We start from the raw sequence: 14,150 nt of genomic DNA on the forward strand, positions 1-14,150 counted from the left end.
GAGGTCTCTTAAGGCCTCCAAGAAAGTAATGTTAATTGAAAAGCTAAACCTACTCTCCACAAAAGAAAAAAGGATCATCTTTTAGAATTCTCAGCAACAGTTAATTATGTGAATGATTACTTGTAATCAAATTCATTTAGCCTTAAAAATGATTAAATATTATATCAGATTTATTGAAATATCTAATGACAGTATCAAAGGTGGATAATTCTAGCAGGAGGGTAATCACTTCTCTTACAAAATGTCACTGAGAAAAGCAAGATAAACTAACTCCAAGTATTGACATGAGACTATGAACTCAAGCAATGTGAAAAGTAGTAATTTAAGAAATAGGAGGTGATTAGTGTTTGCACTAATGGGTTTGGAGAAATGTATGAGAGGAAGTTTGAGTAGAATTAAAAGGAGTATTGTTAAAATGTCTTAGTCTGTGTTGTGGGCTGTGAGAAGTGGTTGGAGGGAGGTAGTAAATGCCTGCGGAGAGAGCAATGGAGAGTGCTAAAGAGAGACAGTGATGAGTGATGAGTGGTGAATGCACATGGTTAGATTTGTAATAAAGACTATATCTCCCCTGCATGTGAGATAGGACCCATAGGCCATGTGGCTACTTCTTCCCCAAATTTAGGTTACAGGTCATATTGGTTTTCAGATACCAAACTTCTCCCTTCACTTTCCTATCCACTTTTTCTTTGCTAATCCCCCACCTATTCCACTCACAATTGCATAAACATCTATAAGGAATCAACAGTCCAATCACTAATATACAAAGAGAAACGCTTAAATTTCTTTTCTTTAATGTTTTTGAATTGAAAGTGATATTGGATATTTTATATATGGATCACTCATTTTTCAAGAAAAAGATGCACATATTTTAAGATTTTAAATTAAGGATGATATCAGATATTTTACATATAACTGATTCATGGTTTGAAACTTGTCAGACTTCTAATTATAGTATTTTGATTCTTCCAATACCACTCGAAGAACTTTACAATATGATTTTCTGTTTACACTATAAGATTTTTAATTAGATAACCCAATTGAGTTTATTAGTGGTAAAGTTTAGACTCTAAATGGAGATATTTTATGACGAATGAAGAAGATTATTTATTATAATATAGAAATTAATTTAGGTGAATTTTATTGTCATAAGGTTTTAAATTAAAAATGATGTCAAATATTTTATATATGAAACATTTGTGGTTTAAAAAAAATTTACAAATTCATTATTTTAAAGTTTTAAATTAAAGGTGATATAAGATATTTTATATATTGATTCATGGTTTGAAACTTGTCAAAATTTCAATTCTAAGTTTTTAATTCTTCTAATAACCACTTGAAGAACTTGAGACTATGATTTTCTATTTACACTGTAAGATTTTTAATTGAATGACCCCAATTGAGTTTATCAGTGATAATAAAATTTAGATTCTAAATGATGATATTTTGAGAAATGCAGAAGACTAAGACTATTTATTAGAATACATCAAATAGGAATTAACTTAGATGATTTTTATTGTCTAAAGAGTTAATACATGTAATTGTTGTGTGTGTTTTTTTGTGTTAGATGACTAGTGAATGAAATGTTATCTGATACAATGAATGGCATAGTATGATTTATATCTAAGTATTATTGGGTGTACATTTATTCATCAATAATCCCAAATTCAAATCTTCAATATTTTACTATTTTAAGAGATAGCTTTTGTTATTCATAAAGATGATGTTTTTATGGAAATATGTCGATTAGCTTCCAAAGTGAGTCACTCCAGAGTATTTAAATGTCTCATAGTTTTAAAGTTGAGAGTTATTTATAGGTATATCATTCTTCACCAACTTAACATTTTCTCATAACAAGGTAGTAAAAGGACAACTTAAATATAAATAATCCTGATCCGGTAACATAAAGAATGTTGTTTTATTAAAAATATAAGTTCGGTTTAAAATAGAAAAAGTCCATTTTATTTAATACTTTTTTACTATAAAAGTATTTTAAATTTTATTTTTTTATGGTGAGAGTTGTAGCTATGCATGTAAGTGGAGGGTGAATTTAATGGGTAGAAACATAGAAAGAAAAGTTGTCTGTTTAAAAATGTAATGGTATGTATTTAGTAAGAAAAAGTAATGTCATAAGACTTCATTTGACCCATGTTGCAAAGTTTCAATCCAATGGTAATTTTGAGGAGAAGGATAGAAAAAGGGAATAATGAATCTAAATTCGATGCACCGACAACGTTAAAGGATAGTCCTAGTCCTAGTCGTAGCCCTAATGGTCCCACAAAGAAAAAGCTTCAATCAATACTACCCTTAAGAAGGGCATTCAAAGTTCACAAGGTCAAACAAGTCACTCACGCATTCTCTAATAACCCTTTCATGTTAAGAATGTATCCCTCTCATTACTTTTTTTGTTGCCAAAACTTAGTTTTAAATTATTAACTTTTTTTAGTGTTTCTAATTTTGCTTTATTAATGTTAATATCATTATTTAAGTAATATCCTTAAAACTATATTTAATTTTTTAATGCTATTTTTGTTTCTTCAATATTCACTAGAATTGTATGGTAGTCAACTTTGAGTGAGAGTGAGGGGCTCAAGAAAATTTTACACACTTTTGAAACTATCGTAATTATTTCTTTAAGAACAAACAAAGGACCCCACCCTTTGAGATTTTATTTTACATTTCAAGAAAACAATTTTTTTTTCTACAAATGATAAGTTATGATTATTGTTGTTATTATTCCTAGAGATGGTGAATTTTTGGATCTCAAGATGTGAAAAATTGGATTTGTTAGGGTTAGTCTCTTGGCCCCAAAAGCATAATTGCAACTCTATTATGTTGCTTATCAAGCCATGATAATTACAACTTTAATTATTTTTTAAGAACCAAAACTACGTTTTTTGTTTTCAAAATTTAGAGATTGAAATGATTTTTTTTTCTCATATAAGAAACTAAACACGTATAAAAAAGGGTATCATATAGTTTAATGGTAGATTAAATGTAATAACTTTTCTTTAATGAGATTATTTTTGTTTACATAAAACAGAACTACCATACCTTCAAACTCTTTTGAATAGAATAATTATCATTAATTACTAAATCACATGAATATATAACTTTATTAATAAAAAGTCAATGTATTCATGGACAAATTTAAAATATTTCACAATAGATAATTTCATTATAAATTTTTTGTCAAAACACTAAAAAAAACCTTTGATTTTTTACTTATGTTATGTTAGGTTAGGTTTAAGTGTAACGTAATTGTGAAAACATAAATTTATGTCGATTATAAATATAAGTACATTACATATATAAATTTGCATTTATAATCTACGTTAAGTAAATTTACATTTATAACATATGTAAATTTACATATGTTACAAAAGCAACATATATGATAATTGATAATTTATCACCCTATTTATTATTTACGTATATTCAAAACAAATAAAGAAAATTAATTTGAAGGAGTGACAGTAAACAATATAAAGAAAGAAAAAGAAATTCTATGAAAATGTGTAATATTTTCATCACAGAAGAATTTGAAAAAGGCTAATAATTTCCAACGTTTCATGTCTCCACCTTTCAAGTCTTCACATTTCAAGCTTTCACCAAGAGACTGTCTTCAATCGTCAGAGAGATATTTTTACTTGTTTCTTGATAGAAATGTTAGAAATTCTTAAATGTTTGTTTTGTGTTTAGAAAACAATTTTAAAAATAAAACACAAAAAAACGATATTTTTTTCGCTTTAGAAAATTTGTTATATGAATTTATATTATTTTAATGAGTATAATTAATTATTCCAAATTTTAACATAAACGTGGTGGAATTAAGTATCATCAATTATACTTTAAAAAGTATCCTATTTTTAATTAGTAGAATTAATTATTTCAGATTTCAATATAAATATAATGGAATCAATGATTATTAATTATATTTTAATCAATGCCTTAAAACACTAGTTAACCTTCTCCTTATTATACTTAGTACCGTATTAGTAGATTATTTAGTTTTTGTAACTTCTATTGAGTTTTAGAATGTTTGATAGTATTGCTTAAGTAACTTCTTTATTTATTAATGAGAAACACTTTTGTATTTTTTTTTGTTTTTCGTTAATGTAAATGTATTTTACGGGGGCGAGTGGTAATGATATTATTTTTTTATAATATCTAAACTTAGTAAATTCTTTCATAGAGATATTTTGAAATTTATTATTAAACATGTTAATTTGTATGTGAGTCTTTTTTTATTTTTTAACTTATTATTTACCTTCAATTGAACTTGAGTATAATTAACAAATTATGATAGATTCATGAATATATTTTTTCATATATGTTTTCAAGTATTTAAATATTTGACAGTGAAATTGGAATTCATTTTTATGTTAAAATTGATATAATTTCGTTTTCAAATTCTAAAAATAAATGAATATAATATTTTTAATTTAGTTGTGTTAATTTTTTTATATGTAAAATCATGTTTGATGTTTGATGTTTGATGTTTGAGTTTCAAATTCAAATTTGTAGGAATGGACGTAATTAAGTGAAGTGCATTAATTATTAATAAATTATACTATGTCATAAACAATATATTGAACAGCTTACAATGATAATTGAATTTTATATTATTTTATAATTCAATTTTAAAAAATTGAATCTCTAAAGTTGTAGTTCACTTAAATATTTATTAACTTAAAACCAGTATGTTTCAAAACTTTTAGGTTTAATAGTCAATTTAGTCCTCACTTTGATTGAAAAATCTCAATTTAGTCCCTCGTTATAAAAGTGTTTTGAATTAGTCCTAACTTTTAAAATAGTGGGTCAGATTGGTCCTTTCTGTTAAATATAAGTTAACAAAATTAATGGATGATGATGTGACACAACTTAAAGCTAACGAGGGACCAATCTAACACATCAGCTTTAAGCTGTGTCACATCATCATCCATTAATTTCGTTAACTTATATTTAACGAAAGGGATCAATCTGACCCACTATTTTAAAAGTTAGGACTAATGTAAAACACTTTTATAACGAGGGACTAAATTGAGATTTTTCAACCAAAGTGGGGACTAAATTGGCTATTAAACCAAACTTTTACTTGTTTGAGAATCTCTAAAGTTGGAGTTTTGTTTAGCAACTACCAACTCGACTCAACTTTAGTTAGGGCTAACTTGGTTGTATTTGATTGACTCTTGGCAAGAACTGATTTGGCTAGATTCAATCGATTTTCGGTAGAGGTAAACTTGATCAGATTTGATAAGATCGATTTAAACGACTTTCTATCGTGGCCAACTCGATATAATTCAGCCAAGGTCGACTCAACCTAATTCGGCCAAGGTCGACGTTGCCTAATTAGGTTGAGATCGATTTGATTGAATTTGACCAATTTTTGTCTAGGGTTGATTAGGTCGAATTTTGGTCGATCGACTCAATCAAGTTTTGGTTGAGTTTGACAGACTTTCAATTGGCGTCGACTCGACCAAATTTCAATTGGGATTGACTTGATCGTGTTTCGATCATGGCTGTCCAGATTGAATTTCAGTCGGGTTTGTTTCAACATTTTGTCCAACTTGGCTCGTCTCAACCTTTATCTACTTGACTCGTTTCAAACTGTGGTTCATCTTGGCCCGTCTTGACCTTTAGTCCTTCCAAACCCATCTTGATCTTGAGCCTGACCTAATTCGTCTCAAGATTTGGCTGGACCTGATCCATCTTAACCTTTGGTCTGATTCATCTCTAATTTAAGTCAAGTTGACTTGTCTCAATCTTTGATTTAACTCGATCCTTCTCAACCTATTCTGGTCCAACTCATAGTTATGTTGTGTATCAAAATAAAAAACAAATTTTCATATAATTTAATGTTTGGTAGAAAAAATACAATTCAATTTAATTCTTTTAAATTAATTTTCATTTATAAAAACTAATTTTTTATTCAGTGTCTTTTAACACTAGAGTTCATTTTACCCACTTTTACAAAATATCGATTGTCATATAACAAAAAAATTAATCATCGTTATTAGTGTAAAAATCACTATATCTTTTTATTTAGAAAAAAAGCAAATATAAAAATATATCAAAATTAAAAAATATTTAATTTTGTATCTAAATTTAAAAACTATACACATATTTAATATATATTTTTTCTATTCACATTTAGCTAACTATGTTCCACTAATTTTTTTAACAGTGTTTAGATGTTGATCTCTACATTAGTGGTGGTAATGTAACTATACTTGCTCCACATTTCAGACATCATAGTAATGAAGAATGAAGAAGATCTAAGAATGTTGGTAAGAAAAAAACATTGGGAATGTGTGATGAAGCTTAAGAAACGTAACGAAAATGCAACGTAAGATCTTGAAAATAGCAATACCGACAAAACGAGCGTGTCTTTCTCGAGTTTTGCAAGGTTGGCAGTAATATCTCTGTGTCTGACTTTCGTTGTTCCATTTTTCTAAGTACACAGAGTCTGCATTCATTTTCATTGGACACTGCCCGAAACATTGATGGCTTGTTTTTGAATGAATTTGAGCGAGTATATTTTAAGAGATTTGATGATAATTTTTTTTATTGTTTATTTAAGTAAATTTAAAGATAAATGAAGTGAATTTAAAAATATTTTTTTTAATTTGTCACGTTAATATAATTTTATATTAATTTTTATAAATTTTATTTTTAAATTCATTCGCATTTATCTTCAAATTAACTCAAATAAACGACAAAAAAATTTATGTTCAAATCCTCCAAATCTCTTTAAATCTACTTCCTCAAATCCACTCAAAAGTAATTACGTATATGGACGAGTCATTTTCTTCGTAACTCTCAAGACTTTATATGGACGGAGGATATTTGCTTTTTAATCATGTTGCTCTTCGTTCAAAGTATTTCTGGATTTTACTTATAATTACTTTTCATAAAAAACTTTAAATATTTGCTTTTGTTTTGCATGCCCACATAACATATCATTTTAAAGTAAGGATTTTAAGAATAGAATAATATTTGTTGTCTTAAAATGGTTTAGTTAAGTGATAGTTAAATAAAAAATTATCCAAGTATGAGTTTTTTAAACATAATTGCATTCTATTTTTAAAAAACTCTTGTAAAAAATACCCTTTTTTTCATTTATATGTAATTTCTTAAGGTAACTTTAGTTATTATTTTCTCATTCATATCTTTATTTTTTATGACCTTTAATTAATTACGTATATGCAACTATTAGGGAAAAATGGTGGAATAAAAAATTCTACATTTATTTTACTAAAATCAATGAAATTTATTGAACTTTTTAGTTTTTCCAATAAAAGCCGTAAATAATATTTAAAGACAGAGAAAGTCTTCAAAATACAGAAAAGAAGCATGATACAAGCATTTCAGTAAGAAACAAAAGTGTAGTCAATTTGTCATGAAACACACAAGATTCAACAAAAGTGCAATTTATTCCTCAGATCTTGAACTCAATAAATGCCATGAAAACATGAGATGTATGTATTTTGCTACAGTTGATTCATGTCGGTGCCACCAAATAATTATCTTCTGATTCCACGTGCATAGTTTGACTGAAAATTTTAAAAAGTAAAAAAAAATAAAATAGCTTTAAGAATTAAAAGTTTTAAATTAAAATTTTGAGAAATAATATATATATATATATATATATATATATATATATATTTATATATATATATATATATTTAAAATATTTACAAACTATAATTTGAGTAAAACCCAAGAAAAGAAAATGGTATTTTAGAAGTGATGGTAGTTTAAAAATAGTGATACTCAATTATTTTAATATTAAATGGTTTATTTATAAATAATTTTGTTATAAACGAGTTTCATTATTTTAAAACGTATAATCTCTATAAATCATTTTTCTAGAGTTTTCTACTTTCGCTCTAAGAGTTTTAATTCTTGAGTCATTTCTTTGACGATTAGGAGGAGTCTAATCGATCACGACAATGAGGTCTACGTTTCTACCCAATCAGTTTCTTCAATATAGCAAGTAAGTTTCGGTTCCTTTTCTTCTTTTCGTTCTTAATTAAGATCACGCTTAATGATCTCTTGTCGCATGTGAGTTGTGGTGTCTTTTCCTAGTTTCCTGTCGATCAAAGGTCCTAAGGACTCTCTCTAATTTCTGTTCGGTATTTTGTAGACGTTTCTAGAGTTCCTTGAGCTCTAAGCAAGGGTTTGGTGTTTATAGAGTTTTGTTGCTTCGACGTAAGGTAAGAGAAGTTAATGTTTTATCTTAATTAAATTATGTTGTATGAATTGCTATCTAATGGTGTGTACAACTAAGGTATGTTGTTGGTTGTGTTAAAGATGATTGTTATTAAATAGTGAGTGTTTGAAAGGATAAAAGTTGGTTGAATGATGTAGTGTACCTTGCTGTTTTTGTTTGGAATTGATTAATTTCATGAATGCTTTTGTTGAAATGCTTGATGGTATCACTTTGGTTAGGAAGTTAAGGAGAAGTGATTTGGACTAAGTTATAAGTCATTTTTTTATAGTAAAAATGAAGGTTTGATAGGTGAATTTTAGAATTACCAGTCTAAGGTGAGAATTGGTAGTCAGGACATGTTATTTTGGTCATTTGAAACTTGTTAGACTTTTAATTGAGTAAAAATCTGATGTTGAATTAGTAAATCTGCAAACAGGTTATGTCCTAGTTGTTTTTGTCAATTTTAGAGGTTTTGAGTAGTGAGTTTTCAGAGTAAGTGAGTTGAGATCAAGTGGAGTGTTTGGGGTTTGCTATTGGGTCATTTGTGACTTGTTCATACCCTTAAGGTTCTTAATTATGAGCTAGAACTGGTGAAGTTTAATTTTGGTCTCTAAAGTGAGGTTTTGATAAATTTTAGATTGAAATCTTGTGGTCAATTATTTTAAAACGAGTTTAGGTTAGTTTAGATATGTTTGGGTAGGTCAATTTTAGTTTAAAATATAATCTAGGGATGTTAGAAGTTGGAAAAGATGAATAGGATAGGCCGTGAGGGGGTTGAGGGGTGCAAATTCTACAGATTTGATGTTGTAGAATTATGTAGTCTCGCTAAGCGAATGTGTGTCCGCTGAGCAAGCAAAACACTTCTAGTGGAGCAAGAGTTGTCGTTGAGTGAGAGGTGAGCAAGCAGAGCCCACTATTTCTGTTTTCGCTTGGGGCTAAGCTAGTGGGCTGACAAACACTTTTAGCTGAGTGAACAGATTTGGTAGCTGAATGAAAATATCAGATTTTCAACTAAGTTTTTATATATTTTCTTAAAGTGTGTTCAATGTATGTGATTGTATGAATGATTAGTTTATAATACTTATTGTGAAGTATGAATTGATTTATAGTATGAAATGGGAAACAAGAATGTGTGTACGATTTCAAATGGATTCAATGTAAAAGTGAAGTAATATCAATGGTTTCAAAGTTATGGAAGTTAGTTCCAAGGTGAAACTTCTTAGTGTTGTTCAAGTCTTATTAGAATGAATGCAGGTAGTTCAGTCTTGGGGGTTTATCCTGAAACTCTAATGGTCTTTCATTCTCAAGTAGAGAAGATTGACACATGTGGTGAGAGTAGTAGGAGGTTTTGGTCTTGGGTGCTTCTAGTATGATCCAAGGCGTGGAATAGACTAACCTTGTGAGTGTGGTAGGGTGAAATCCATTGGCAATGACTTTGCAAAGCAGTAGAGGTCACCATAAGTGCACAACCCGCCATAACTCATGTTAAGATGTTTGGGTTGATGTATGTTATATGTGATTCATGGTTGCTATGTTTTAAATATTATACGATTTGTTTTGTATCACTAGCTTATCCTTGCTTTTGTGTTGTTTGACTGTCTATTGTTTTCTCTTTGCAATGATGACCTTAATGGGGCGAGCTTAAAGATACCGTCTTTTCAGTTGTCTTAATGATGATAGATTTTTTTGTTCTCCAGATGAAAAATTTTTCTCATCACAAATATGTAGTTCTTGTTCTATCATCATATATGTAATGTTTATTTTAGTAGTTTTATATTATCAAAATGAGATATTAAATTTGTCTCCTTAAAAAAAAATCCATTAGTGTAATATATTATTACATGTTTTGTAGTGTAGTCATAACACAAAGAAGGAAAACAGTTATTCGTTTTTCACAATTGGAAAATTTTAGAATAAGTGTTTTTTGGACTAGTTTATTTCTGTTACACATTTTATTTTGATGTATTTATTTAATTCGTTTATTTTAATTAATTAATTCGTTTATTTTAAATTTTATACTTCAAAACTATTTATTGTAAATTTAAATAAATCATCGTATTAACTACTTACCAATTTCGTTCAACATTAATATCTAAAAAACTATTGATCATATTTACTATCATGTTTTTTTCTCAATTAAAATTAGTGTTTACCGTTAAAGTATTTTAATGAACAAAAAATGACATGGTTTAAAATAAATGTTAATTACTACACAGTTTTCAATAACATGTTAATTATTCTTTTTATTCTTAAAATTAAGCATGTTAATAGAACTGTTGTAACGATTTATTAACATCTTTATAACAGACAGTGTAAACATATGTATTTATAATAAAAATAACAAATTTATTATTATTATACTTATAAAAGTCAAAATATAATTTTTTACTATTTTATTGTAGATAGTTTCTAAATTTAAAAGAAAATCAAATTGAAAAAAAATTAATTTCAAAAACGTATGTGCAAAAACTAAAATTGATTATATATTTATTATAATTTAAAAAAATTAAATTGTTTAAAAAGTAGAATAGAAAATAAAATGAGTACAATCTAAATGATGATATTAATAACAAAACGGAGATTTTAATGGATTTTATTAATCTTTTAAATTTATAACCATACATTCAAGGAAACCATTCATAATCTAATCGATTTGGGAAGAATTCCTTAAATGAAACTCGATCTGCCATATTTAAAAATAAAGAAATTATTTAAATTGGAAAGTATCGAACATTTACTATTTATCAAACATTCTTAATTTAAATAAAAAAAATAATCTAGCCAATATTTCATCAATTGCACTTTTATTTTTTATGCTTCTTTTCACACAATCATTTATATTTTATTCTCTTCCAGCAATTTTGTTCGGATAAAAAACGTCTATAAACTTGAAAGATTGCTTTTTTGGTATACTTTTCTGTTTTTTGTGTGTGATTTTTGTCCTACGGGAGAAGTTGTACCAAAAAAAATCAAAATAGTGCCATAATTGGTACTATTAGAAAATCCCTTTGAAGTGTATAATAATCTACCAAATGATATTTCAGACGTTATTGATCTGAAAAGTATAACCAGCTTCTGCAAAATGAGATTTGACCAATGCAAGAGATTTGGAGCGGTGGGAAATTTTGTTCTTTTCTTCTTTGGGCATTTCTGCATAGCTACAAAGTGTAAATGGGAAGAATTAGGTTTTGCAAGAAACTATGAAACGTTTGAACGAAAAATGGCATGAAAGATTGAAATACGTTTGATCATAGCCTTCAGGTTCAAAAATAGGATCCCATCCAAAATCATTAGGCCCTCTCGGAGGAACAATCTTCCCCTAACCATGCACCAAAAAAGTAGTTACAGTCATACATCAACCATACTCAGATACCTAATTTGTACAATTTCTTCTCTCTCTTTCTTGCACATAATATGTCATAATAATCAAGGAAATAAACATAAAAAATGATGTATAAACTATAGTATATAGTGCATAGTGCATCAATTGTCTTGTGCCATAACTCACTTAATCAAGTCACAATTGAATTATAGCTTTTAAGTTGTTATGTTCTGAAGTATAAAAAGTTGTGTCCTAACTGTAGCTATAGCTTTTGTCCTAACGATAAGGATTTGATTCAATAATGAGACAATTGTTAAGGGAGAAATTGTTACAAGTTATATCAATTATCCTTTAATATAGGTCAGGTGAGAAAGTTACAATCGAATTATTCAATTCCTAAAACAACAATTGTTGAGGGTATACATATCATATCAACCACTTTCTATTGTTGAGTAAGTTACAGTCTAAGTGAATTGATCATCATAAGTGAAACTCGTTGAATAAGTAAGAACCATTCACTAAATAATGAAGAATGTATAGGAAAGGGGAAACCTGTGTTTTTATTCGTTGTAATGTTCATCAAACTTGGTTTTGGTAAATTATGTACTTTCAAATTGATGAATTAGTATTCAGACTCAACAAAATATGTATTTTAGTCAACTTTGTTCTAGTGGCAAAAAACATTAAATTTAAGCACCTTCAAAGGAATTAACTTCACATATTTTTAAGAGTTTGAAAGACTAATTCATCAATTTAAAAGTATATGGACTAAAATCAAGTTTAACAAAAATTATCAGATTAAAAATATATTTTTTCCTAAAGAAGTGTTGAAGAAAGTGGTGCTAGCATTTTTCAATTTGGAAAAGTAGATTATCCTAGAATTTGAATCACTTAGTAACCAGATGTAAATAAGAAGATTCATATTATTACAACCCCAATATTAAATTGGCAAAGAAAATATATGAATTTGTAATTATGTATAAAGGGATTCAAAGAGATACCGGAGTTTTTCCAGAAAATGTGATAGGTTCACTATCTGGACCTGCCGCAAAGGAAAATACACATAAGGCAAATGCTGATTTATCATCATATGCCATCAGCAAATTGTTGAGACCTGGAAAATGAACAAGAGGAATGAGTAAATCAAATTTTGTGGGATATCCTTATTCCTGAAAACATGTACTGAAAAATTGAAAACTTATCCAAAATTATGCAGTTTAGTTACAACCTTCATGGCCAATCTTCTGCAGAAACCATTTGCTGCATGATACATCAATGAAATTAGACAATATCATTATGAAGTACTGATCATGATCTAAAAAATCTCACTTGCTAAATGCTAATGACCCGAAATTGTGTAGACACTAAAGCGTAAAAGAATTCAGACGAATATTTTGTTAGGAGTATAAGAGGAGAGAAGTAAGGGCCGAACGGTAAGAGGAGAGAAGTAATGGCCGAACGGTAAGAGGAGAGAAGGGCCGAACGGTAAAAGGAGAGAAGTAAGGGCCGAACGGTAAGAGGAAAGAAGTAAGGGCCGAACGGTGATAGGAGAGAAGTAAGGGCCAAAGGGTAAGAGGAGAGAAGTAAGAGCCAAATAGTATAATATTACCGAACGGAGGCCGGAAGAGAGGAGGAGGCGAATGACCGAACGGTATTAGAGAAGTGAGTAGCCGAACAGTATAGAAAGTTGGTGGCCGAACGGTGTTAGGGAAAGTAGAAACCGAACGGTAGAATTTGAGGAGTGAGCAGAAACCGAACGGTAGAATTTGAGGAGTGAGCAGAAACCGAACGGTAGAGGCGGGAAAATATGTTAGGTTGTTAGAAGAGAGAGAGATAGTATAAATAATAAACAGAATGAGGGGAAAGGGAGGATGGAATATTTTGTTTTGGGATTAGACTGGACTTCTTGGCCAGTGGAGGAAAGAAGGCTTCCTTGGGAACATTTACTTGTATTTTCTTTTCTTCTTTCTTTACACTACAGATTGAATAAAAATACAGTATAGTTTGTGCTGTTGAGTGTGTGAGTGAGAAGAGAGTTTACGATTTAGGTTTCCTGAGTAAAGAAACCTAACATATTTCTATATTCAATATTCAATGACAATGACCTACATGGATGAGAATATTACATAAATATTAAAAGGAAATGCAAAATTGAATATTACATTCAATATTCAATGACAATGACCTACATTCTAAGGGAAGTCATTGAAGATGAGTACGAAGTTTCAACCCTATCAGATAGAAAATGCTCAAATCAAAATCCATAGAGAGGAAGCCAAGAAAATCAAAAGCAAGAACAACCCTGTTTGCCAGCAGTATCATTAATTTTGTTGACCAGAATAATGACACTGAAAACATCCAAGAGTACAATCACTTCCAATGAAAAGGATGCAAGTGCTGAACTTGACCCAGGAATTTGAGATGCAGAGAATGAAGGAATCAGAAACAATTAAGGAATAATCCAACAAGCTTCTCGGCATAGTCAATTGCAGGGGATTCATCAAGCATTACTGGCAGAATTGTTGAATGAACTACAGACACAAAAACTAAGGAGGCAACAAATATTTGTAAAAGGAGCTTGCTATGCCAACAACTACAAATGTTATGAATAGAACC

At 28.9% G+C, this 14,150-nt stretch overlaps 1 protein-coding gene across 2 annotated transcripts in view; it reads right to left on the reverse strand.

Moving 5' to 3' along the window:
- Window positions 1-10,999: 10,999 nt before the first annotated feature.
- LOC124838735 (Inosine triphosphate pyrophosphatase family protein) overlaps window positions 11,000-14,150 on the reverse strand; it is a 46,930-nt gene continuing 43,779 nt past the window's right edge. For both annotated transcript variants that reach the window (XM_088096673.1, XM_047314416.2), the window contains exons 6-9: window positions 12,763-12,794; window positions 12,536-12,648; window positions 11,455-11,531; window positions 11,000-11,370 (exon numbers count right to left, since the gene is read on the reverse strand). In XM_088096673.1, coding sequence (XP_087952799.1) covers window positions 11,253-11,370; window positions 11,455-11,531; window positions 12,536-12,648; window positions 12,763-12,794 — 340 coding nt within the window. In that variant the 3' untranslated portion in view covers window positions 11,000-11,252. The remainder of the gene's footprint in view (window positions 11,371-11,454; window positions 11,532-12,535; window positions 12,649-12,762; window positions 12,795-14,150) is intronic.

The sequence above is a fragment of the Vigna umbellata genome, chromosome 8, assembly GCF_029865625.1.
Source record: "Vigna umbellata cultivar VRB3 chromosome 8, Vumbellata_1.0, whole genome shotgun sequence".
Lineage (NCBI taxonomy): Eukaryota > Viridiplantae > Streptophyta > Magnoliopsida > Fabales > Fabaceae > Vigna > Vigna umbellata.